General features: G+C 33.8%; 1 protein-coding gene and 1 long non-coding RNA gene across 6 annotated transcripts in view; both read right to left on the bottom strand.

Moving 5' to 3' along the window:
- Positions 1-13,382, bottom strand: part of LOC106670463 (nuclear receptor corepressor 1) — a 43,154-nt gene extending 29,772 nt beyond the window's left edge. For 3 of the 5 annotated variants that reach the window (XM_014400844.2, XM_014400845.2, XM_014400843.2), the window contains exons 1-14: positions 12,890-13,382; positions 12,485-12,773; positions 12,282-12,409; positions 11,499-11,628; positions 11,202-11,225; positions 9,210-9,398; positions 9,036-9,143; positions 8,781-8,837; positions 8,650-8,702; positions 8,434-8,563; positions 8,121-8,297; positions 7,711-8,011; positions 7,385-7,631; positions 5,149-5,246 (exon numbers count right to left, since the gene is read on the bottom strand). In XM_014400844.2, coding sequence (XP_014256330.1) covers positions 5,149-5,246; positions 7,385-7,631; positions 7,711-8,011; positions 8,121-8,297; positions 8,434-8,563; positions 8,650-8,702; positions 8,781-8,837; positions 9,036-9,143; positions 9,210-9,398; positions 11,202-11,225; positions 11,499-11,628; positions 12,282-12,409; positions 12,485-12,773; positions 12,890-12,978 — 2,020 coding nt within the window. In that variant the 5' untranslated portion in view covers positions 12,979-13,382. The remainder of the gene's footprint in view (positions 1-5,148; positions 5,247-7,384; positions 7,632-7,710; positions 8,012-8,120; positions 8,298-8,433; positions 8,564-8,649; positions 8,703-8,780; positions 8,838-9,035; positions 9,144-9,209; positions 9,399-11,201; positions 11,226-11,498; positions 11,629-12,281; positions 12,410-12,484; positions 12,774-12,889) is intronic. The other 2 variants (XM_024230429.1, XM_014400846.2) reach the window with 2 other exon arrangements.
- A 257-nt stretch (positions 13,383-13,639) lies between these two features.
- The window catches only part of LOC106670512, a 43,127-nt gene continuing 29,017 nt past the window's right edge, over positions 13,640-27,749 (bottom strand). The window contains exon 3 of the long non-coding RNA XR_002910974.1: positions 13,640-13,834. This is a non-coding gene — a long non-coding RNA (uncharacterized LOC106670512). The remainder of the gene's footprint in view (positions 13,835-27,749) is intronic.

Raw genomic sequence — 27,749 nt, 5'->3', positions numbered from 1 at the left:
AACGTTTCCAGCTATTTTTTTTTTTTTAATTCCTGATGAATTTTGGTCTCAACGAGTCATATTTTCAAACCCCGCACAGTCATTTTACCGATTCCTGCATTATTAAAAAATATCATTGTAATTATGACAAGTTTTGATATTCGACTTATTTTCAAATCAACGTTGTTAGCGATTTGTTTTTAAATTCCTGATGAATTTTGGACTTAACCAATGTTTACCTATTGCTTATAACTGTAGTGCAGTCCAATCAAAGTTTAAATATACTTTACTCTCTATTGACTTTTTTTTAATAGACTTATGAACTTTCCATATTAGCCAAGGAACGCGATATATTATAAGAGCGATGCGTTTTTTTTGCAGGGGGGGAGGAGAAGGGTTGCATGAAAAGAGGGTCAGGGGTGATGGTGGGAATCGAACCTACGACGACAGGGTCCACGAGCCGAGGGTCTATTACCCTAACCACTCGGCTACCAGGGCAATAATAATACGAATTCACGAAAGCTCAGGTGTTAGAAGAGCGACGTACTGAGCCTTAGGTCGTAGGTTCGAATCCCGCTCGTGACGCCAACTTTTTCATCTCCACTAACACCTTAGATAAAATGATTAATTGAAATAGTTTATTTCGGTATAATTATATACCGCTAAACATATATGGATTAAGGCAATAATATGTTAAACGTGCAAAACCGATGTTGAGAGTAGTTTACATAAGTAAACAGCATAAATCTATGATTGAGATAAAAATCATGATATAAAATCAATTTTACTCCTTTAAAAATATTCACACACACATAAAATCGATTAGGTTTCGTGGTCCGATTGACCAATTAAATTCTTTGCAATGAATTAATCTTTAAGTAAGGTATTGGTCGACATAAAAAAAAGTCAGTGCCACGAGCGGGATTCGAAGCCACGACTTTCGGCTAGATACGCCGCTACTCTACCACTTGAGCTATCGTGACTTCGATCTGCACGGACACAAACTTCCCATCTCAACCTCACTTTTTTTTTAATTTTTCCCTCCTTTTGGAAACATGGCAAAATGGGAGGAAGAATTAAAAAAAATTGTTTTTTTTTTTTTTCATTTTCCATTTTTAAAACAGTTACTAATATCTTTCAAAAAGAAGAATTTAAAAAGACACAATGATAAAAATTAAGATGTTATATTTAATTGAATAAACTGAAGTTCTTATACTTCAACTCAATCAGTTCAATTACTGAATCAATACCAGTAACATTTTTTTGTGTGAATGTTCTGTGTTTGCTTTGTTAAACATTTGTACGTTAGACACATTTTGGCATTCTACCAAATTGAGTATATTCTCAAAGAACACGTTTCTCGTAAGATTATGTATAAGTGATTTGATAGAGAGGTAATCAGAATAAGGCCAACTAGGCATACATAAAAAAATCACATCAGCTATCCATGACGTGAACACACAATGTTTAAAATATAATTACTGGGATTATTACCAACATAATCAGTAGTGAATAACAGCAAAAACATAACAACTGAAGGGAGAAGAGGATGAAAAAACAAGAAAACATTATAACCGCCTGCTCATAAATGCAACGGCAACATGTACTAAATACATGAAAAACAGATTAAGTTCAACACTACATACCACAGAATAACTACAAGCTACTAGGTAAAATAACATACAGTACAAACGCGATTAGTTTGTTTCTCACCAAGAATGATATCATAGGGACAATATTTACAAACAAAAATAAAACATAAAAAAAAAAATACTTTTAACTCTCTGGAAATAAAAATCTAATCAATCTCTCAAGGTATACCAACAGATAATCCATTAGAAATTAAAAACATAACAATTTATCAAGGTTAGCTCAACAAGGGGGATGAGGTGGATAGTCAGAGGCCAGTTGTTTTAGTGTGTTTTGGAAGAGACCACGTTCATACAGATTCATTTCTGTTATATTTATGCATATATGAGAGAAGCATGCAACTATAGAAATTTCTTGGTTGTTAATTTGAACTTTAAATAAGATCTGCTATTGATATGTAAAAAAATTTATTGTGTAATTTTTAAGAATCTTAGATGCCTGTATAATTTACTTTTATTTTGTATAGAAATATTAATAATCTTTTTCATAGTACTAGTTGCTTTCTTCTTTTTCCACATGAAATTGTATAAATTTTATTTTGTAGGGTTTGTTTTCCCATAACGAGCATATGGTCTGTTTTTTATTTAAAACTTTATTGTTCTCTTTTTTACAATAGAGTCGACGTTCGAGCCGTTTGCTTGTGTTCTGGTACTTTTGTTAAGTACGAGGACCGGCTTGGATGTCAAAAATCTATGCGGAAAATAGTACTTAACAAAAATTGCAAAAGATATGCAAACTCAAAACGACAACAATGAGTGCAAAAAAGAGAAAATTAAAGTTTTAAATAAAGGACTACATGCTCATTATTGGAAAACTAACCCTTCAAAAGAAATATTAATATTCTCCTGTTTGTAAATCAAAAGTTATATTATTTTCTATACTATTTTATAAATATCTCAGATTAATTAATCACAGTAAGAGACTCTCCATAATGTAAGGAGTTGAGGAAACTGAGAAATATAAAAAAACAATAATAACAGACACTGAATTGCAAAACACCAATAACATCACTAAAGATGCATCGCAAAATGACAATTTTACTCTTTTTTTTTTCTTTTTTTTAATTGGCCTTATGATCTTTGCATATTAGCCATGACGAATCTCTTACATATGTTGTTCAAATTGGGGGTTATCGGGAAAAAAGGGCCAGAGGCGACGGTGGGAATCGAACCCACGACCGCAGCGTGAGAGTCTATCATGCTAACCACTCGGCTACCGCGGTCCCCTAATTTTACTCTTAATAACTTCAAAATAATCCTATTTCCTTTCAATCTCATCTGGCTTTAAGAACCACATTAACCACAGTTCAACCAATGGGGATGGCAAAATACTGAAGAAATGCATTCTGAACAACATGTAGCATGAATATTGGGAGACCCAAAGCTGTTCAAGCAAGTCATAAAGGTGTTGGTGTATTTATGAAATGGTCGTTGTCTTATGTAATAAAATTATTAGTGCTATCGTACGTTTAATTTTATAACGTTCTTCTAAATAAGAAGGAATTAGTAAATAATTTTATACATTTGCTATTTTATTTATAGTATTTATGCACTCTATTTTATTTATGGTATTTATGCACTATTTTTTCTAAATATATTAATAATATATGATTTAATGTCTATTTACTACTACTAAAATGATAAAATGATTATTTGGAGATCATAAGATGTGGTCTGGTCTATAAATAATCATTAATTAACTGTAATAAATACCACACACAAACTAAAATTTTGATACAAAATATTTATCAAAAAAGGAGAAAAAAGAAGAAACAAAAGAAAACACATTTTCTCAACTGATTAATGTAATTTCAATTATTGTAAATTGAAATTTAATAATGCAAAAATGTGGGTACTGATAGTTTTGTATAATAAACATCAGTTCCTTTCATCATTGTTCATTATGTATATAGCCCGCGTATGTGTCCAGCATCTAGAGAAAGGTTGCTTGATGTATCCCACTTAATTCAATGGTGCCATTCCTTGGTTAGACATAGAGAGCATGTAGGAATGCCAAACGATATGAGAATTTTGCACAAGCAAGGCAGCAAGTATCTGGGTCCCCTGTTCCGATTTTTAAACGAAACAGGGCTTTTTTTAACTGTATATAGTATTGATATATTTGTGTACCTAATGTGTGTTTAGAGTGAATGTATTTATTGGCAAGAATGTGTAGTGTAAGAAGGCTGATGGTGGAATATTGAGTACCCATCAACCCTCAATAGGTTAATAGTATAAAGAGTGATGGAGGAATATCAAGTACTCCACCACTTTAACTGAGTGAATGGTATGTAAATAATAAAGAATGTAATCTTACATTAAAATTTAAAAAATTCCTTCCAGGACAAAATTTCTGCAATATGTACTAAGTTACCTAGATATATAAATTTATAATTGCCCAACCCTATTCTCAATGAAGTGTCCTTTAACCTAGCCATTAGGTATTTCCCATTTTCCACATATTTGTTTATAGAGTAGTAGTGGTTTATTTAAAGGCTGACAACTGCTATGTTCAACGTCAGCTATCTGTGCATATTTGTTTACATAGATTTTTTAAGTACATTAATGCTGACAGTCACATGTTGCTATGTGCTGGTCTAAACCGAAGGTTCATCTCTCAAATGCCTAAATTTTTAAATGCGGTTCATTATCCAACTCAAGCTCTACCAGGTTCTCGCCTTTAAAGATGATCATAAGAATCATAATGTACAATGCTGTGGTAACAGCTTCAATTTGATTCCATGACATAACTATGAAACATTGATGTTCCAAGTTCACTAAGGATAATATATAAAAGAGATAATTAAATCTTTCTAATCTTTGAAGATGCAAAAGCCAAGTGAATGTCCAGTGGTTGCATACTTTGAACTGTTAAGTGCTACATATGCATCTTAAAGATTCACTAACTATTAAGAAACGATGAGCTTACATGCAGAAGCTTGAGGTACGATGTCCTTGAAATACTGCCTCAGATTTATATGAACGTCTGACTAGTGTGGAACAAATAGTTGTGCCAAAACTATGAAATATCCCCTGTGACATTGGGTCAAATCTCATGAGAGTTCGATTGGAATTGATCACATCTGACTCACATTCACATTTTTCTAACATTTGCTTAATGTATCCCTAATATAATGCATTCTAGGCAAGCTCCAGGATAAATCTTTAGTTTTAGTTATTAAGCATTTTCTTATCTCTAATAGGTTTACACCTCAATTAAATTCAACATCTTATCAATGGACAACAGTCCAACATATTTTTCTAACAACCTAAGAAAGACTAGCAAATTCACACTCATATTTTCATTTACATAATTTTTTAAAAATCAATCAATTTTTTTTTTAATTTTCTGGATTAAGTAAAAAAAACTAACCACACCTAACTAGCACAATAGCAATGCTTCAGTAAGCTACTTATAATGTTTGTGATATGTAACAACTATTGTATTATGTTTTATATACTACAATTAAAACTATAGCTAAAATATTGGAATCGGTAAAAAAATTTATTAAAAACATACTCATCGGTTCAAACATGTCTTCGTCTGTAGCTTCTTCATCTTCTTTCTTCTTCTTAATTTCCTTGGTTTCAGTTTTGTCTTTTTCAAGTTTTTTATCCCTGAAATAAACATACGCATGTGTTAATTACAAATAATACATTTCTAAAATTATTTAAATACTACTACTACCACTAAAGTAAGACCACCATTATCCGTGGTTGTGATAGAGAGGGAGCTGGTTCACAGATAATCGAGTTATAATTTTTTATTGTACAATTAATGTAATTTTCACTATATGTGTATAGATTAAATTATCTGCATCTTTATTTGATGAAAAAATGTGTTATTTTACTTTGTTCATTATTTAAGATTTCTTTCATGATGACAGTACTCAATAATTACGATGATAAATTCTGCCCTAATCAGTGTTCTAATAGTCAAAATAATTTAAAAGAAGTTTTATGCCTATACTACTTGAAGGTGCTTCATTTTCTTTGATTTTGGAACTATTGCTTTATTTACAACTCTTTCATTTCCATTAATAATATGAGTACAAGTTGATGGCAACAAGTCCTTTCTACGGAGTTATTTAAGTTTATTTATTTATTTGTACAAAGTCTAGACTGAATACATTCCCAAAACAGGACAGTATTACAGCAAAGAAAATTAAAGTACAATTTACACACTAGACATAGAAGGTAAATTTACATTTAATATATTTATAAAAAAATGTATACTAATGGCAAACTTGGCCTGCTGAATGAGTTAACCATTAATCATACTTTTTATCTAAAAGTTTTGGTTGAGATGAAAAAGTTAGTGACGCAAGTGGGATTGAAACCCATGATCTTTGGTTCAATACGCTGCAGCTCTAACCACTTGAGCTATCATGAGAGCAGTGGCTTATTGAGCCGATGGTCATGGGTTCGAATCCTGCTTACAGAAACTAACTTTCCCATCCCAACCAAAACTTTAGATAAAAAGTATAATAAATTCCAATAATTAAATAGGTCAAATTAAGACTGCTAAACATATCTGAATAAAAGAATCATAAATACACATTTTGACTGTGAGAAAAGGAATGAGTCACAATGATAAGTCAATTACCAGCATAAGTTAGTACTATGAAAAGCACATGAAAGAGGTTAAAATGCCGATTCGGACATTGAAATGAAAGGAGGAGATCATCTTGGGACAGCGCAACAGCTATAAATTTACACAGTAAACTAACATCAGACCGCATCTCACGAGTTTTTGAAATCCTATTCGTTCATATCGATTTCCAGCCAATTTATCATGACATTCCTATCAATATCGATGAAATAAGGGAGAATATAAGGAATATCAGTTTCATCAACTTCTCACTTCATTGCCGAAGAAAGCAAAACTCCTAGAAGCATTTTTGAACTATTGATAGTAAGCTTGATTGGTAAATGTTTTATAGAATGACACATCGTTTAAGCCAACAATACAAATTAAATAATCTCTTCTTTTCTTCTTAGTGATATCACAAACAGTTTGCTTACCAACTCGCGACTCAGTAGATATTTTTTTTATATATTTACAACAATTTATAAGTAATTTGCGGCATTTTTGCTGGCAACATAACGGTCAATTGGTAATAATCAAATGCCAGATAATGGGTTTTTACTTTACTTATTATAATTGTGCTTTTTCTAACATGCCTGTATAGCGTAAACGAAAGTTAAAATGCTTAAAAAGTGTTTTATCATTAACAAGGCTTGATTTATTTTAAAAACCAATTAAAATAAAAAGTAAATAAAAAAAATTATTTTCAACAACAATTTTTCCAAATTTTTTTTCTTATCTACAGATGAGAGCAGACACACACAAATTTGTAAGGGCGTGGTGAGTTTGTGTGCATGAAATATCTTATTTTGTATTTAAAAAAAAAGGAGAATTTTTTGTTTTTTTAATAGTTAAATAAAAAGATGCACAAAATTTCCTACTATTGTATTTTTATCAAAATTTAATTAATTTCAACTAGACTAGAATCTAAATATACATTTCACACTTTAACTATAGCTGTAGACTACATGACAGCACCCCCTCCTTTCCTATGTGCAGTGTGAAAGAATTGGCCATCGTAATTTTCAACCATTAAATCAATTCAGAACACTTACAGAGTATTGTTACAGGCCAAACAAGCCTGCAGTGGACGTGTTGAATTAAGTTTCAAATGCAATATTTTACAATGTAATCCATAATAAAACATAAAATTTGAGGAAGTACTTACAATGGTAATAATAATGGCTGGTTAAGTTGATGAGGGCGAGGGTTCAAGATAAAATCAGACATGTCACAATGAGCCTGAGACACTGAGGTAGAATTCTGGAGGGGCTCCTGCTTTTGAAGTTGTTCCCTTTGAAGTCTTGTGGTAACCCCAGATGCAGTGTTCAAAATAGCTAAACTACTATTCACATTTCCACTGTTCACTTTGCTTTGGGGGTTCCTGCGCGACCTCGTGGTTACACGAGTCTTTCCTAAAATAACGACATCTTGATAAACATAGAATCGTATAACAATTGTACAAATGATGCAGCAACTTGGCTGCATACGTACTTAAAACACGCTTATAGCTTTCTGTTTTCTTGCTTAAGTAGTAATACTGAACACAGTCACACACACTTTTCTTATCTAGATATGAAGCAATTGCTCCAAAGTTCTTTGGATGCTGAAGAAATTTTTCTTTGAATATGTCTTTCTCAGCTTGTGTCCAAATATTTAACAACTGCCTCTCTTTATACACAGCTGCAAAGTCATCCAGCTTTCCATTATTATTGATATAATAAATACTTCTTTGTTTGGCATCAAGAAGAAGTGGAGGCACCACAGCATAAGATCTCATTTTTTTATCCTCGAGCTAAAATTAAAAAACAAATTAATTAAAATTAAATTGTCGAAGGCATTAGCACAAATAATTCTTAACAATTATTAGTTATTCATAATTAATATTAGGTTAAATCGACTACCTCTTGCTCCTGCAATCCGTCCATGATTTCTTCTAGGTCTGCTTCACTTTTTACTCGAGCACCAACCCTGTTGAATCGCTCACGGTCCTCCCTTTGTTTCCTTAACTTCGGGAAAATTTTTTCAAAGAATTCTCGGTTTTTAGCATCCTTTGCTTTTCTTTTCTGAGAATTTTCAATCTAAAAGTAATGAGAATGTTATAACTTATAGAATATCATTACACAACATGTGTCAGAAAACAAGTATTTTATTTAAGAAGAATAATTGGTTCAAAGCCAATATGTAGAAGAAATTAGTTTATAATTATAAACGAACCTTCTCAACTTTCCTTAGCCAATCTTGAACTAACAAAGAATAGGTTGATGTCAGCCTTTTTTGGCGATTTTCCCTATCTATGTGTTTTTTTCTTAAATTGATTAATAACCTCTTCTTGAATAGCAGATGCCTAAAAGACACATCAAATAAATTGAAAAATTTATTCTTTATTTGCTATCAGTATGTTTTAATGTGAGTTGAAATTCTATTTCTTACCTTCGTTTATTTTCATGATAGACAGCTGTATCAGAAGGTTGGTTGTACAATGGCTATAGTTTAGACAAATAAAACAAAATTAATTTATTGTTGCTATTATTAGCTAAATAATGTGTACTAATTGAACTAACCAATTCAATTTTAGGACCCAAATTTTTTAGCAGCATATGTGCTTCTTGTGCTTTTCTCTGCAAAAAAATTATTGGTGTAAGATATTAAATTATTCTGATTAACAGGGCTCTTGTATATTTTAGAACACAAAATATATTATTATAATATAATAGGAATAAAAACTGATAAAACCACAGAAAGAAACAATTTATGCAAAATTATAGAATGTAACACTGCACTTTTTGAAATTTATAAATTAATATTCTAAAATGTACCCTGTTTTCTGCATAAATCTTTTGGGCGGGGCTTTGATGTTTGGGTTGAGGTACCTCTTCTTCTTCGGTTTGTGTTGCCGGCTTTTTGGCAGCTTCCTCTAACTCTTGCTGTTTACAAATGTAAAAGAAGTTATTAAAATTAAAAAGTTAATTCAATGAAATATACATTCATACCAGCTTTCTTTTGAGTTTTGAAATCTGCAACTCAGTTTCGCTTATCTCCCTGTCAACCTTAGAAATCCCGTGAAGTAAATGATCTTTGGTCGAACGAAAATTAGCATCCTCTTGTTGTGCTTCAGATGGCAAAGTAGGCGATATTGCTTCAACTTGGGGCGTGTATGCAGCTGCTGGCTGTCCGTCATCCTGAAAAGGTTTTAATTAAAATTTACTAAAGGGTAATGATAAATTTTATTTTATCTTGTGTGAAAAACTTTACTTTCTTTGTTTTGTATTGTTTTCATGGACCATTATTGTTTTAAAATTAAAATTATAAATAGTACCAGGTTGATCAAACTAATATTAAATATACTGTAGTGTAATCTTATTAATATTGCTTGCAGTTAGTACTTATTACTGTTGTTAAACGTAACTTTTTTCAATTTTGTTTTGGTAATCAATTAAGTTTGTTAAAATTAATTATAAACTAGTAGGTATGGTATATACAGTTTATAAAGATGTAATAAACTAATAATTATACATTTACAGGCATGTTGTTTTGTATATTTATAGTATTAGTAGTATAAAGTTTTTATTTTTTAATTTTTTAAGTTTTTTCTTCCAGAAATAGAAACAGAATATAAGCATTCCCAAAATAACCAATTTAATAACTACCACTAAAATGGTGCACACTATCTACACTTTTATATTTGTAACTATACAAAAAGGAAAATAAATAAATTCCAAGTATGAACAACAAAAGTTTCATGCTTGCAAAGAACTCATGCATCACTTTTTAAAAAGAATCCTGTACGAAAGTTATTTTACAGAGCAATTAAATTTTTGTAATGTTTACATCAACGTATTTTGTTTTCATCAGCCTTAATTATCCAGAACTAGCATATATTTATATGCCTTAATTCGCATGCACAGTAAAAATCTGTCTATAAAATTAACATAAAAATTATTGTTTATACTTAGCATAATTATTATGGCAAATTATCTTAATTCTCAATAAAATTCGTTTCTGTATGCCAGTGATTAATTATAAGTTTATTAATTTTTTGTGATAACTGGGACATTATTAACTTTTTTGTTTTTCTCGAGGGTTCGAGGGCAGAGGTTATATCAACTCAGAGTGACGATGTTTTTGAAGGGGGGGAAACCAATTTGTACGTTGAACTGCTAGATTCGAACCCGGACCTTTTCCTTACAGTGATGAGTGCGTTGCGGACACTGACACCCCCTCCACTTTAATTTCTATTTTTACGATTTTATAAATGTTTGATAATAAAATATGTTTAATATACACTGACTTTCTATCATGTAAACAAAATATTAATTTCTTTTTAATGAAACTTAAACTGAAAAACTTTGCACTACAAAAATGCAAATCAGGTAATTATAACTAAATATGTTGAAAGTGAAAACAGAACTGAAAAAGTAATTTTTTTGCCTTATGTACCATATTAGCCAGAGTAGTGAATTATCGTAGTAATATCATACCACAATATAGGAAGGGGAGAATGAAAAGGCCAGGGGTGATGGTGGAGATTGAACCCATGATCATGGGGTGTACGAGCAGAGAATCTATCGCACTCAGCTACCACATCCCCCTAATTTTCTTATTACATCAATTTTTTTTAAGGTTTTTATTAATCTAACAAGAAGCTCGATCAAGCAACATCAGATTCCATTAATTTTTGAAAATAACCAATTTAAGTTAACAATAAAAAAAAATTACTTTCTAAGGTTTTTCTTTGCCATAACAACAAGCAAGTCAAATTATCATTCTAGTAGAATTTCAATTAAGTAATTGAAGCAAACAAATTTTCACGGTAATATTATGGTTCTTGTAAATTGTATATTATCATGCACAATATTTGTTTAAAAAAATAAATATATTAATGAAATAATAATTAAGAGCTGTATAAACACTTAAAAAATCATGCAGAGTAAATTCTAAGGTTATATGAATAAATGTAATTGTATTACATTTTTATTTGTTACCTCATTTTGTTCACTTTGCTTTGCCTAAAATAAATTAAAAAAACAACTAATTCTAGCAACAAATATCACTATACTAATCTACTGCAAATATTTAATGTTTCAATAATAGATAATACCCATTGTTTCATAGATTATGTTCAAAAACGATATATTCATCAAAAATTAAAGCCGACAAGTGGCTTCAATGAAATGATCAGTTTAACTATTGAAAATTGAAATTTATTAATACAATGGTTTTTTCCCCATACAAGTATGAAACTGAGAAATGAAGAAATTCAATAATAAGCCAAAACTAACCCTAGTATCAATCCGAAGATTCCTCTGTACATCTTTGGGTTCCCCAAGCCTTATTTTCTTTACGGGTGATGAACTGACATCCAAAGGTGGTAAATTTGGGGGACCAATTGAATCTCGGTAGTTCTCATTCCTATAACATGAAAATATATTGAGTTTGTAATTAATAGTTTATTAAATCTTAATTTAGTTCGAGGAGCTAGTGAGGCCCATATTTTACAAGTAATCGTGAAGCGTCAATACAAAATTTGTCACATTGAAGTATGAATTGCCATTTACAGTAGTTAGGGGAAATCAAAAATTCAAAGATATACAAAAAAGAGTTTGCATTGCAGCAACTTAATGTTGACTTGAAAACAAGAAATAAGCAAGGTACTTAGACAAAATGAAGAATTGTGATCATAAAAAAACTTTTGGAAATAGTAAGAATAGAATTGGTTTTCTATCACCCTACTGTCCTGACTTTGCTCCTTCAGACCAACACCTCTTCTGGGCAATGCCCCATTTCTTTAATGGAAAATTGTTTCATAGAGAAGAAGACTTAAAAACTGGAGTAGAGGACTTTTCAATCTAATTGCAGGAAGTACTGCCAGAGTAAGTGAGTAGCAAGCGTTTAAATGGCAATAACTGTTGCTAATAAGGGCTATACTTCAATTACTACAAATAATTTCTTGGAAATGTAAAATTAATTTAAACTCAATAATTGAAATCCAAATGAAAAAAATTATTTACTAGACCTGTTGTTAAATAAAATAAATATATATNTATAAACAAACAGATTCTTACTGAAGTTGTCTATTTCTCGAAAGTGCAAGATAATCTGATGATTGTAATAATGATATCCTCGGTTTCACCTGGCCGGGAACTGGTCCATCTCTAAGGTACTCCAAATTTTGACGATCACTCACTATAGCCTTAAAAGAATAATTTTAACAAATTAACAATAAACGAATACTTTAAAAGTATATGAAACTGATTAAAATTATTACCGATGATCTAGATGAATTTTCTCGGTGAAAATCCCGAAAAGTGGAAACTGGAGTAACAACACCAGGAGATGGTGCATATGGTGATTGATGAATGTATCTCATTGGAGTGTAATTAGCACTGGCACTTCCAGTATATGTAGCAGGGGAGTGGCCCCTTTGACTTCCACTACTCGATGTTATGGAACTTAAACCACTGCTACCTACTACACCACTCACACCCACAGCGCTTCCTGCCACAGACGATCCGCTTTTATAGCATAACTCTGATGCTTGGCTTTGGCTTTGTCTACTGAAAAAATTTAAATTTGGATCAGTGTATGCTTGTGCGTATAGACATATAGTAATACGAAACCCGCCAGGTTTATCGAGATGAAACAATTTATATTGTCAAAATCCAAAACTCACCCATGTAAACTTGATGATCCTCGATAAGACATTTGGGACTGGGAAGGCATTGTGACAAGACGGTCCAGATGGTGCACAACAGCCTCCATAAATAATTTTAAGTAAATTAAATGTTAAAGGCATCACAAAATACACAAAAATGTTCTAGTAGTTTTTGTTTGGAGATCTGTTACAACTTAATTTCATTTTTACAAATCAACTAAGTCGTAGAGAAATTCAATTTAGATAACCGTTGACGATATATTATGTCGCCAACAAGATCAAAATTGGTGTAAAATCTAAATTGTTTATAAGTTTTATATAATTCAATACAAGATTGACACATTTTCGAATCCATAAATATGCTCAACTGTTTGAATAATGAACATCGCAATTTTTTTTTTCAAGAATATAAAACCGATTCAAGATACATAATTGAGGTACATAATGACATCAAAATTACAAAATTAAACCATTTTAAACATCAGCCTTAGAAACAAAACAAATTTAGTTTCATTTATTTATATTTTTAAAAAAGAATATGTACCACATGTATTAATTTTAAAATTATGTGACATTTTTTAGTTTTAATTAAAGAAAGCAAAATTTCATATCAAATTAAAAAGCTGACTCTTAATAAATGATTTACCAGGGAATCCTTCGCAACGTTATAAACACATTTTATCAACTTTACGAAAAGAAACTGACAATTTTGATCAATCCGACCTAAATTTGTCCGAAAATTCTAGAAAATAAATAAAATAAAGAATGTAACAGACAGCAGTGCAAAAGTTTAATTAAACAAACGAGCAGAATAAAATCAAGGACGGTTTACAGTCACAATTACAGCCAAATAACATTTAATGGGTCTTTTAATTATTAAATTTCACTCTGAGGATGCCTTTTCCCATTGTGCAAGAGATCAGAGCAGCTGTTGGAAAAAGTTCATCCGACGGCTCCATAAGTCTAAAACAGAAAAAAACAAAACAAAAACCAAATAAATCCTGTTTCATATTCAAAAATAACACGTCAATAAAATAACAACTAGAAATAACCTAACCTTATGTTAAAAGATACATTGTAATTTAATGCTTATCGGTTTGAAACTAACTAAACACCAAGTAAAACTTATGTAATAGTCAAATTCAAAACGAAATTATCAGTTTTTTTATATTCCTTTTAAAAATAATGCATTGAGTTTATTTTCTAAGGTCACTGTACTGATAGTTGCGTGTTGAAAGTAGTCAATCGTGTTTAGATACGGAATTAAACATCGATACCGAGACTCATTCATTTCACATTCTTTCCCTCCCCCCCTCCTTCCAATAGCGACTTTCGACTACTTCGCTTGCATTATTGTAATAATTTATGGAGAAACGTTAAAATTTCGATTTCAACGCATTTCTTTCGGCTATTACAATATTTGTACAAATATAATAATTCGAGGGGGGGGAGACAGAAGAAAGAACGGAGAAACGTTCGTCATTCTATTTATTTATTACATAACTTCCAACTTTCGACGATTCCACATTAAACGAAAATAATCAATAATAAACGACCCGACGGAGAACGGAAAAGGGCCTTATTGCAGTTTCTTTTTCATTATTCGGTTAATTTCCTAATCCGCACTGTCTAAAAATTTAATTCATTAAGAAAAAAGCCACATCTTTCTACTATTACAAATTAGCTAATAAAGAAAAAAAATCAATAACAAACATTGTAGGCGGGACGGAGAAACGTTCGTCATTCCATTTTTTTTATTATATAATATCTACAAACATTTCAAAGAAAATGTTCGTCATTCCGCTTTTTATTGCATAATAAAAATTGTTAAAAAAGTACTAATCTTTCAATTGGTTCGATAATAAACATTGACAATGAACAGAGAGTCCGCCGCCATTCGAAGTTCGGTAACTTGGTTATCAATCAACCTATTTTTGCTCGACTAAAAAACCCGACAAAATATATTAAGGAAGGAGAGGGGAACTGCAATGAACGTTGCCGAATTAAGGAAAAAGTTCGTCATTCTCAGGAACTTGTGGCGATTTTTCAACGATACCACATTTTACAAAAAAATACAGCGCCCCCACACTCTCTAAACCCAACTTCCAACCGAACATTCCAATAAACTGAAGTGGGGAAAAATTCAACGAGAACAAATGAAATCTTATTTGAAGGAAGCAGGGTGAGAGAGTAAGAGATACTGAATGAGGAAGAGCGTGTGAGAGGAAGTGAACGAGGGAGAGTGTAATAAATAGAAAAAGAAAAAAGAGAGATTTAGTAAGAGACAGTGAAATAAAGAGAGTGAGTGAGAGATTAAGAGATAGTGAATGAGAAAGAAAGAGTGTGTGTAAAGGAGAAAAGAAAAGAAAGTTTGAGAAAGAGAGAGTGAGAGAGAGAGAGAGAGAGAGAGAGAGAGAGAGTAATTGAGTAAATGAGAGAGTGTGAGTGAGAGAGAAAGAGAGCGAGAGAGTAAGAGATAGTTAATGAGCGAGAAAGTGTAAGGCAGAAAAAGATGAGAGAGAGAGAGAGAGGAGAGAGAGAAAGGAGAGAGAGAAAGAGAGAGAGAGAGAAAGGAGAGAGAGAGAGAGAGAGAGAGGAGATTGTGAGGGAGGGAGAGAATGTGAATGAGGGAGAGAATGTGAGTGAGAGAGTGTGAATGAGGGAGAGAATGTGAGTGAGGGAGAGAATGTGAGAGAGAGAGAGAGAGAGAGAGAGAGAATGTGAGTGAGGGAGAGGGAGAGAATGTGAGTGAGAGAGAAAGAGAGCGAGAGAGTAAGAGATAGTTAATGAGCGAGAAAGTGTAAGGCAGAAAAAGATGAGAGAGAGAGAGAGAGGAGAGAGAGAAAGGAGAGAGAGAAAGAGAGAGAGAGAGAAAGGAGAGAGAGAGAGAGAGAGAGAGGAGAATGTGAGTGAGGGAGAGAATGTGAATGAGGGAGAGAATGTGAGTGAGAGAGTGTGAATGAGGGAGAGAATGTGAGCGAGAGAGAGAATGTGAGTGAGGGAGAGAATGTGAGAGAGAGAATGTGAGTGAGGGAGAGAATGTGAGTGAGAGAGGGAGAGAATGTGAGAGAGAGAATGTGAATGAGTGAGATAATGTGAGTGGGAGAGTGACAAAAGAGGGCGAGTGAATGAATGACAGCGAGAGAGAGAAAGCTGAATGAGCGAGAGAGTGTAAGAGAAAAAAGATAAGATAGAGAGAGAAAGGATGTAGTGAATGTGTGTGTGTGTGTGTGTGTGTGTGTGTGTGTGTGTGTGTGTGTGTGTGTGTGTGTGTGTGTGTGTGTGTGTGTGTGTGAAAAAAGAGTGAGCGAGCGAATGAATGATAGCGAGAGAGAAAGAGATAGTTAATGAGCGTGAGAGTGTAAAAGAGAAATAAATGAGAGAGAGAGAGTGTGTGTGTGTGTGTGTGAATCCCTCACCTCCCTTCAATACTAGAAAACGAAATGTTATATCGGTTTACAATTTACTTGAGTCGAGATATACCTTACTGCTTAAACTTGAATGATAAAGAGCAGCATTGAAACAACTTTAAAAAAAAAAAAAAAAAGAGATTTTTTAAAGAAAATTGACATCGTATATATTCTAATGGGTTTAACGTCTCGTATATTCAATAATAATAATAATAATAAAGGGTTGTTAATTTTATTTTTTGAACACTGTAATCCCGGTTTTACAGTAATCCGAATGTACACACCCCTGCAGCAATTAGTTCGGATTACTGACAGAGCACTGTAGTAGGAAACATTAAGAGACTTACTAGATTGGCCAAATTACTTCTTTCAATTAATTAATCTTTTTATGTAAGGTTTTGGTTGAAATTTAAAAAGTTAGTCTCACGAGCAGGGTTCCAACCCACTAGCCGAAGGTTTTTAATTAATTAAGAAATTTTTTATACAAAATATTAATTAAATAATTAAATTAAATGATTAAAGTGAGTGATTCATTAAATAATTTTAATGAATTTTAATTATTAATTAAATTAAAAAATATAAATGAATTAAGAGAAATGATTTTAGTGGGGTAGGTCGATTCACTTTTTGTAAACGACGATTCTTCTCCCAGAATTATTGCTATGCCTGAATAATTTCTATTAATTGGCCAGTAAAAGCATTAAACATTTTGTGAGCAGAACAATTCTTTAGAAAAATTATAGTTTACACAGACTGGGAATGGGGAAACGCCCGTTTGTCCCCCCCAACTACTCCACTTTACTAAACTGAAAATGTCAATATGTCAAATGGGCGGAGAAACGTTTTTAAAATTAAATTTTTAATAAATAACGGCTGATAATCTTTGAAAGATTCACTAAAATCCACAATAAACACCCAGCAGGAGTAGGGAGAAACTTTCTTTGCTTCATTATTCACAATAGTTACAGATTAAACCTTTCACGATTTCTTCATTTAACCCCCCCCCTCCCAAATAGCCATCCAACTGTAAACAAACTGGATTTGTATTTACCTTTAGTAAAAATACGTCCATCGTTCCTTTATTTATTTATTTATAACATCATCGGATTAAACGTTTACAATAACAAAGACGGGAAAATGTAGAAATTATGTGGTTGTTTAAGAATTATTGTGCTAATGGTGCATTTCAACGGAAGCTATAATCTTATCTACTCTTTCAAAAATAGGACCTCGGTACCTTTCATTCGATTGATTACTGATGAATAACAGTATGAACAATCTATAATGGTTATTATATAATTCTCTTGACTTGGATTTCGACTTTCGATTACTTTAAGCTTGATCACTTGAAGTTTAGAATTTATTTATTATAAACTTAATAAATCCACATTTCTAAACTAACTGAATTATTATAATTACAATGATATATGCATACTACCAATACCATACAAATGCTTATTTGTCATAAATTTGCTCTGGGGGAAAAAAATGTAAAAATTAGAAGACAAACGCATCTTCAGAACCATAACGTTTTCAGAGAAAATATTAAATATTCCAATTAATTATTCTTTGTATCTAAGGTTTTTGATTGAGATGAAAATTAGTGTCAAGAGCGGGATTCGAACACACCGACCTCCGGCTCAATACGCCGCTGCTCTAACCACTTGAGCTATCGTGACAACCTTTCATTCAAGGGCCATCCGCCAAACCTACAAAGCAATTACTGGAAGGCAACCGCAACCGAACCAAGATTCTGGTTGGACTCCTGACAGGGCACTGTCACACAAGATGGCACATGCACCGGATAGGAGTACCAGAAGAAACACTGTTCTGATACTGCCAGGAGGAGACCGCAGAACCAATGTTATGTTTCTGTGAAGGTTTATGTAGGTGCAGGTTCTTGCAACTAGGACAGGTAGGACCGCAAGAAAGATCCTACACACTAAGGAGCCGTTGGCAAACTATGGAGGATGATTAACAATCTGAAGATGGCCAGCGAGATATAAAAAAAAACAAGAAGCACAATAGATCTATTCAGGTCGAGGTGCAGAAGACCTTGTGGCCGCCTATATCCCTTATCCCTACATCCGATGTCATAACTCGATAAAGCTTGTAAAAATTCATTCAGTCTTTACCTTTACCATAGCATCGAAGAGAACATATCTATAAATCTATCGAATAGTCCCTAACCATCTCTAACCAGTTCAGGACATCGACTCAATCCTTTTTCTCAGATCATTAACTGTTGCTGCTACAATTTCATTCCCAAGGATTTTTTCTGGATGCTAGGTTATGTCTCCACTGAGCCGTTGCCTCGCATTCAAAGATGATATAGGTCTTCCTCCTAACTGCATTATCTGCAAATGGGATAGTTGAATACGGCCATGTTGTGTAGATGTTTTGTCAGATGCTAGTGAACGGTTAATAGTCATATCACTCCTCTGAGTCTAGCATATTGGTGAGGGTTGTTTTAACATAAGCGCAGATAAGAGTTCTCCAGTTCTCCTTTTTTTTTTTGATCTATTAAGCGATAGAGGATTCTGTATTTGTTTTTGTTATACCAAGTATAGGTTCGGGGCCTGTATATGGTCTGGCATATCTCCTCTGGCCAATCACTCTGCTTTTCGTTTACCCAAAATTCCTGTGTCCTAGCACCAAAGGTATCATCAGGTTATTGTGTTTCCTTAAATTTTAGATGCATTCAATGACTAATTTTGATGTAATTGTTTTACAGGTTAATGCTTTAATAGCTAGCTGCTCGGCTATCAGATCTTATACGGATTTTTTCGTAACCTCTTCTCTTTTAAAGGTTTTCTATGGCAATAGGGATACGTTCCACATAAAGTAGTAGCCTGTTAGACGTTAGGATACAAGTTAGGCATGTCGGCACGAATTGAAGCGTGTGTTAGTACCTTTCGAGTGTATAGATAGCATTTTGAATGAAATAGTTGATTATTTTTTTTTATTACTAACTTCTGGCATCTTACAATTAACACAAAACAAAACCATAACCAACAACAAGACTTCAAGGAATGTTATGGCTTTATTTTTGGTTCTACCAGTCACCACCTGCAGCACTGCGGAAAAATTAACATTTAACATATGGGCTTTTAAGAAAAAAAAAGTAGGCTTTCACATATGGATATTTCTCGATACGAGTTAACATCTAACAAACATCGTCAATACCCCTAATGTTTTTTAATGAAAACCAAAAACGATGTGCATTTTCAAAGACCAATCTGATGTTTATAAAAATAACATACTTGTGTGCAGACAGTAATAAAAAAATTAAACGTAGTTTTTCATTTTTTTACCCTCGATATAGTGAATATGTCGATATATCGTACTTATCCTTCGTCCCATTGAAGATAGGATATATCGGGATTTTACTGCAGTAGCAATGTACGGTGCAAGTGTATCCTTTGTGACCTGTCAGGTTTCAAGGTTTAGACGGCAGCGTAAATGCATTAAGCACGAATGAATTGAAAGGAGGAGAGTAAGGAATTAAATTGCAACTCACGACGTCTGACACAGAACAAAACGAGAATAGGCGGGCCCAGAGGTGGTCAGTAATGACGAAATCACTAATGTTTTTAATGGCAGTAATGACGAAGTCACTAATGTTTTTAATGGCAGTAATGACGAAGTCACTAATGTTTTTAATGGCATTCGATGGGAACGAACCACTTAGGATCGATCGAGGCTGACTGGGAGTGGTTTTACCCTGCTAATGCACATTTTCCTTGTTTACCCTATTCGAACATGCCAAATTCAAAATAAACAGACAATTGGGGATCATTGTCTATCTTTGAACATGCGTTAAGAAATTGAAATGTTTAATAACAAACAAAAAATTTTTTTTCAACAAATGCATTTTTTACGTTATACAGCATGTTTGGCTACTCGTGTTACAAACTTTGCCAATAGATTCTACATTCAAAATGGAATCAAAAATTCCTAATTAACTATGATTCGAATCTCAATAGTTTAGGAGTTATTCCCTTTTTCTGATTTTTTAAGATTTCACGACCTTACTTCAAATAAACAATGATAACTCCAAAACTGAAAGATTTTGGACAAATCCGTTAATACCATTGAAAACTACGTTAAATTTCCAGTAAGATGTGATCAATACTAACTTATAAACGTTGGTGAAATAAGCGTTTTAGTAGGCAGAACTTGATTTTTTTTTTTTTTCAAAGTTGAAAATTTATTATGGTGATTTTAAACCTCTATTTCCAAACCTAGAGATCGGCAAATTCTTTTAGTGGTGTAATTGCTTTTTTAATTGCTTTTTCAAAGATGAAGAAATTGATCAAGGAAAAGAAAAAACGGTGGTTCAAGGATTGTTAAGGTGGAAAAAAACTACTTAAGGAAATTTTGAATGGAATTATTAAACTTTTTGTTTAATTTTGGTTCGAAACCGAAATAGTGCAAGTGTTCGCTGATTTAACCACAGTTTTTTCTTTTCTTTCATCAATTTCTTCATCTTTGAAACAGTAATTAAAAAGCAATTAATTATACCACTAAAAAGGATATTAAATGGAGTACGTTTTCTGAAATTTGCTGTTCTCTAGGTTCGAAAATAGTAGTTTAGAATCACCATAGTAAGTTTTTCAAAACTGAGAGAAAAAAATATATTTTTCAAAGCTCTTGCTACTTAAAAACTCTTATTTCACAAGGTCGTGAAATCTTAAAAAAATCAGAAAAAGTGGAATAACTCCGATTCGGACCATAGTTAATTAGGACTGTTTGGTTCCATTTTAAATGTAGAATCTATTGGCAAAGTCTGTAACACGAGTAGCCGAAAACCTTGTATAAGAGGGTTTTATAAGTTTTTTATTTTGATTGTTTACTGTTAAAAAATGTAAAGCCTAATTGTTCACCCCCAACGTAACAACAACTTACCCTGACCTATGGGCTATGTTGTTAATTATTTTATTTATGAATTGTAAGGGGTCGCAAATGTAATAGTTTCTCGTACCGGCTGAAGGGCTGCGGTCGGGTACCGAAAGCCTTTGCACGCATCCCACTTGTTCTCACTCAATAGGTTTGCGGTTTGAAGAGCGTGGGAGAGAAAGGTGTGAGATTATCCAGTCTTCTTGTGACCGCTGAGCAATTCTTGCCTTGAGAAGGCTTTGAAGTTTAGTAAACGAAATTCCGTTCATATGAGATGCAATGCGATTTACACGACTTGTACATGTATGGTGATACATGTACATAATACAATAATAAAAATAAAAACACATCAAAGAAGTGCAATAGGTTGAGTTTCGTCCAGACAGAATTGACAATTTTATGTTCTATCAGTATGAGTCGTTCATACCATAAATAGTCCATAGATACTTGCGAATCTTATTGCTACTCATACAGAAAAGACAAGGTACTGTCAGAGTCGTTCAAGCATCAAGTGTACAAAAATAACTGAAGTTTGTTGCTTCTCATAAAGAAAAGACAAGGTACTATCACATTCATTCACGGCATCAAGTCCAAAGATGCCTGTGAAGTTTGTTACTACTCATACAGAAGAGACATGGTACTATCACAGTCGGTCACAGAACCAAGTGTCCAAAGATAGCTGTAAAGTTTATTACTGTTCATAAAGAAAAAACAAGGTACTATCAGAGTCATTCACAGCACCAAGTGTCCAAAGATACCTGTGAAGTGTATTGCTGCTCATAAAGAAAAGACAAGTTACTATCAGAATCATTCACAGCATCACATGTCTAAAGATACCTGTGAAGTTTGTTGATCTCGGACAGAAGAGACCTTATAAGATAGAGGGGTACTATCCGAGCAATTTGTGCATTATTCGGGCCGTTCACTGCATCAAGATGTCGTAACATGCCGCTGTTTTTAAAAAATATGTTTAGGATTTTTTGAATATGAACGCTTTCATTATAGTATGTGAAATCACGGAGAAAGATATGGGTTCAAATCCGCACATATACGTACATACAAACAAACATGGAGTCCACCAGCAATTCCAACTTTTGCTTTTTACAGTACATTGCCGGCAGACTTGAGAATCACCCACCCCGAGTATTGGCTGTCCGGGAGCAGACCTCAGCCTTATCTACCCAGTCACCAGGTTGAGCTAGGTCAATTCAGCACCCAACGCATGCAGTTCCAAACCCACGTTCATTCTCAAATTCATTCACTACTATTGACATACCGTTCATTCAATTAGAGTGGTGGAGTACTCGATATTCCTCCATCACCCTTTACACATAACCTAATTGAAGGTCAATGGTCAGGGATGGACTCGATATTCCATCTCACATCACACATTCACGCTAATAAATAATCCAATCTCAACATCAGCGCGGTTACAGAACTATTATTACTATAAACAGTAGAACAACCCCGTTTCCTCCAAAACCTCAATTAGGTGCGACACATCGAGCAACGTTTCTCTGCATACGCGGGCTTTGGCTTAAATTAATGAATTTTTAAGTAAATATCTCAATTTAATTTGAGATAAAATTGTTGATGGTATTGGTAGTGTAACAGCTTTTCTTTTCCAAAACAGTAGTTCAGTAAAAGGCGGAATAGTCGAGTGAAAGGGCATTTACCACAAAAATCCACATCTTTTCGCCTTTTTTTGTAAATCTTGAGGCTGATCCAATGTGTGAGATGTCATGGACGGCATTTGTTAACTTTCGTTTTCATTTTTGGTCATTAATTCGATTAGCCAATCTGGCCGTAGTTAAGAAGGAGAAAGCTCCGACGAATACCCCACCAAGCAACTAACTAATTAAAAGATAACTTATCAGTTTTCTACACAATCCGCGTCGAGTGAAAAAAGAGCTGCTATTGTTCAGAAAGCAGCGCGATGAGTCAAATTGCTGGGGAAAAAGTGAATGAAATTTATGCATGCCATAATCGATTGTCGCCTCGTGTTAATAACGTTCCAATAATTTTATCCCGTCGTTTTCCATTAGAACTTGAGCAAAAATTAATCACTACAAATCTATAATTAAAGACACATGTTTTTCCCCCTTAGCTGATAGTTATAATTGGATCAAGCCGATTTACTCGTTTTTATATTTTTATTATTTTTTTATCGTCTGAAATTGAACCAAACAATATATTGCGATAAGAAGCGATCGGAAGTTTGTTTACTTTCAAGTTTTTAGAAATGTAAAATATTTGTTATCGCACCAAAATCAGTTATTTTTCTGTGAACACAATAGAATTGATAAAAGTTCGGTGTTTATAACGTGATTCATGGTTTAATAATGTTCTGCTTTTTCAATTTTGTATTTTTCCCCTTTGGGTTGGCTAGGTTGTTAATAAAAATAGGCTTTTATCATAGAACACAAAATATTCGTTTTCGTTGAATAAAAAATTAATTACCCCAGTAAAAATTCAATTTCGGTTATCAAAAGAAGAAAATAAATAAATAAAAAACTCAACAATTTTTGAATCAGTTCAGATCTAGCTTATTTTTCGGCAAGGATAACACTAATAAAAAATAGATAAGTTGGAGTGAGTATATCAATTCAATAATTGATAAACATCCAAATTTAAATTAATCATAAAATTATTCTAATTAGAATATATTATGCCTTAACAGCTTAGGTTAGGGATGGTTTTGTTTTTATTTTTAAAAAATTACTAAATTAGAAGAATATCGACTACTCTGGGGTGAGTGTGTGATGCCTGGAGAGTGGTAAGTTATTAGCGAGAATGTAGTGGTGGGTTCAACCCCGCCCGAGGAATATCGAGTACCCTGAGGGGGTGAGTATGACCAGACTTCTGTTTGTGGAGATGATTGTTTGAAGTTTGAAGTTCTTGAAGGTGAGCACCTGGCACATGGGCTTATCACAAGTTTAGATTCTCAAGATAGGACCGACACAACTCCGCTCGCAAGTAGTTAGTGTTCATCCCGTGAGGTTCAGTGTAGAAGCCACTGCATCACACAGACTTAATGACATCTCCGGCTGCGCCGTACGAAAGTGTGGGTCAACATCTGTGCACCCGACCGTGTGCCGCATAGCTATTAGAAAATCTTGCAATTGGTGTTGAAATGCGTAAGCTGATTAACCGTGCCTCTACATAGAGACGACAACTCTATCTCCCTGAGTGAAAGGGCCATAGCAGCGTCGGAACTACTGGATCCTAGAGGAACGCTGCCCTTATGAAGGCACCACCGGGCAACAAGCTCTTCTCCAAGTACCCGCCAGGGGTCTCATCTACGGCATACTATGATTCCATTCTTGGAACACCCTTGCGCTACGCTACCCCGTAGTTCAGTTGGTTAGATGAGTCCTTTGCAGACAGGATTAGGCACCCCTCTGTGCCCGCCGTCCGCGGCTTACTCAAAAGCCAACAACTCCCTTTACGCATTCGATGGTCACTCAGTAGGCGTAGTCTCCTCGCATGCTATACGCTTCCTTCCTCCAGTCTTCCATATGCACGCGAAGGGTGCTTACAGAGATCATGGGCGCAAGGAAACACGAATACAGATTGTGCTTTAGACAGTCCGTCACGTTCTCAAGGCTACACCATTATTTTGTGCCTGGACACCCCCTTGCATCCAGGGGTTGGGAGGGGACTGTAAGAAATCCCGGGGAAAAGGATTGAGAAAAGGACATTCCCGAGAACCCGAGGCTCAACTTTTCACAACCTCTCAGGTACAATGAGAGGCTAGCATTTTAGGATCGATTTAGCTTTCATATAAAAACAGAGTCGGTAACAGGTTGGTACGCTCAAACGGCCGCGGGTTGAAAAATATCCGTTAAAGACCAGAAAAATAAGAAAAAACACGCAAAGAACAGGCGATTGACCTCAGCTATTTGTTGGCCCCTAAACTTCTCTCTCACATTATTATTATTACTACAAAATTAACTTTGCAGCTGAACAAACAACTCGGCAGTTTTGGTGTATCTCGATGATTTAATTTATTTTAATTAAATATTCGTAATGGTTATTAAGTTAGGTTATCAATCTTCAAGGCAGATAATTTATCGGCAGTGGTCCGCTTATTCTCGCTGTGCTTCGATCACAGGGGATTTAAACTATCCATTTTTTCTTTATTTCATTTTTCAATTTTTTTTATTACAAAGGCAGATAAATTATCGGCAATGGTCCGCTTATTCTCGCTGTGCTTCGATCACAGGGGATTTAAACTATCCATTTTTTCTTTATTTCATTTTTCAATTTTTTTTATTACAATCTACAATTTCTGATACAGCATGTATTTTGATGATGTATAGATATAGTTACAGCTATTTACATATTTAAACTGAAGGTGCAAACGATCGATATTATTCTCCCACTTAATATCACTAAATAAATTTCACTGCCTACTCCTCATAAAGGAGGTCGCGGGACCATTTCCTCTTAAGACACCTAGGGTAGGGATGGGTTCTGTTTGATAATGCATAGGCGAGACTGTTAGGGTGAGTAAATGATTATTATGCAATTTGGTATATTTTGGGGAAATCAATTTTGGGATAAATGGAACTTTAAGGTCGTTGTGGAGGCTAGCAGTGGGGACATAATACGGAGCATTCATAATTGATCTGAGAACATGACAGTGAAAGGATTGGAAATGTTGGATATTGGGAAGTTTAGCAGTTCCCCACAGTTTTATTCTACATGTCCAAATTTGTTGTAGTAGCGTTTTGTAGATTGTAAATTGTTTTTGGATTGCCTTCCCATAAGTTTGTAGCGTCTGTTTAGGTCTTGTCGTGTATGTTGATTCCAAGTTAAGCGTGAGTCTAGGTGGAATCCTACGTAACGAACATTGTAGTAGAATGTTAGAGATTTGCCTCGGAGTGTAAGTATGACATGGACTTGCTTTCATTTAACTTCATTTTCCATTGTCTACACCAATTTGCGACACGTGTAACTTCAGATCCTGCGAAGCAACGCAGGACCGGGGTTAGGCGATAAGACAGCTGTATCGACAGCAAAAGGTGTAAGGAGGGTGTTAGGTTTAGTGGTGTGAAGGTAGATATGATTGGTAGATACAGGTTCTTGCAACTAGGACAGGAAAAACCAAGAGATCCTATACTAAGGAGCTGCTGGTAAGGCTATTAAGGCTGATTAACAACCTGAAGCTGGCCAGTGAGTTATAAAAAACTGGGAGAACAATAGATCTACTCAGGTCGAGGTGCAGTAGACTTTGTGCCCGCCTCTTTTATACCTATCCCTAGGTGTGGGAACATTTGATGTATAAAGGATATAGAAGAATGGTCCGAGCACACCACCTTGCGGAGACTACCTTTACTGGTTGAACTGAAATAATAAGCATAACGACCAACAAGCATCAAAATTCTAATAAATACAAAAAATTTAACAATGAGTGCATAACAGTCAATATATACATATATAAATAAGGTACAGACTCCAAGTTTATTGCGCCAGCTACCACCGTTTCAATGTTGACAGTTTGAAAAGAACTGATCGTTTTTGTGTTATTTCTATTCTGTTTTGTTTTAATGAAGGCTCATGATGCTATGCTCACAAGGTGAGTGAAAGTCGACTTCCATAAATAAGGAAATTCTCCTGGAACTAAAAACTTTTTGATTTTACCTAAATAACAATATATATATCGCAAAGAGGTGCAAACTTTAAAAGAAAAAAATGTGGCATCGACAATGCCCAATTTCAAAAACAATCGCCAAACCAATAAAAGGGAGAGGAAGCAAACTGAAGTTTACTTAATTAAATTTATTAAATTTATTATCTATTCAGGGGAATTTGGCCGATTATTTGCCACTCTCTTTCTAGAGTTGTGCTGGACCACGAACGGGAACGGGAAGACAAGAAATGATGTATTTTTGTCCTAATCCTATTTTTAAAGTTAGTTGTTTATCGCTTTGTAAACCGATATCAATCAATAAAATTTCAACACGCGCATGCCCCACAAAGTGTTCTGATGAATGCAATAGTCCAATCAGCCATTCAAACATATTCAATAAAATCAACTGGCGTTAGCAATAATCGACTACCGTTTGGCCAATTTATAGGTCAATGTACACTCACGGTTAAACATAATTCCTTAAAAACGTTGAAAAATAATATGTACATGTGCACTTACAGGCGAAAAATTCCACACAATTGATTTTTTTCCGATAAAAGAAAATTCTACCCTTAATTTGTCTCATTGTTTTTACCAACAAATATTTGTTTATGCTGTTTTAAATTGGGAATATCAATTAGAGGTAAACACACTTAATCCCTAATCCAAAATAAGGATGAAGGATTTTTCAATGTTTACTTTTTACGGAATTTAAAATTTATTGTTATTATTGTTTATTATTATAATAAACTTTATTTAGTCTCTCATTTGAATTCTGATACAATAAACTGTTTAGTTTTCATCTTTGTTTTCTTAATTTCAATTTTTAGACTTAAAAATGCAACTTGGTGCTGAGGATGTTGTGCATGGTGTGGCACTTATTGATGAGTTACGTTCCCATCAGGTATGCGGAAATTGCCATCGGAGTTCTCTA

This window comes from Cimex lectularius, unplaced genomic scaffold (assembly GCF_000648675.2).
Source record: "Cimex lectularius strain Harlan isolate CLEC.00 unplaced genomic scaffold, Clec_2.1 scaffold31, whole genome shotgun sequence".
Lineage (NCBI taxonomy): Eukaryota > Metazoa > Arthropoda > Insecta > Hemiptera > Cimicidae > Cimex > Cimex lectularius.
Note: the sequence above shows the minus strand (reverse complement) of the source record. Positions and strands in the feature narration are given on the sequence as shown.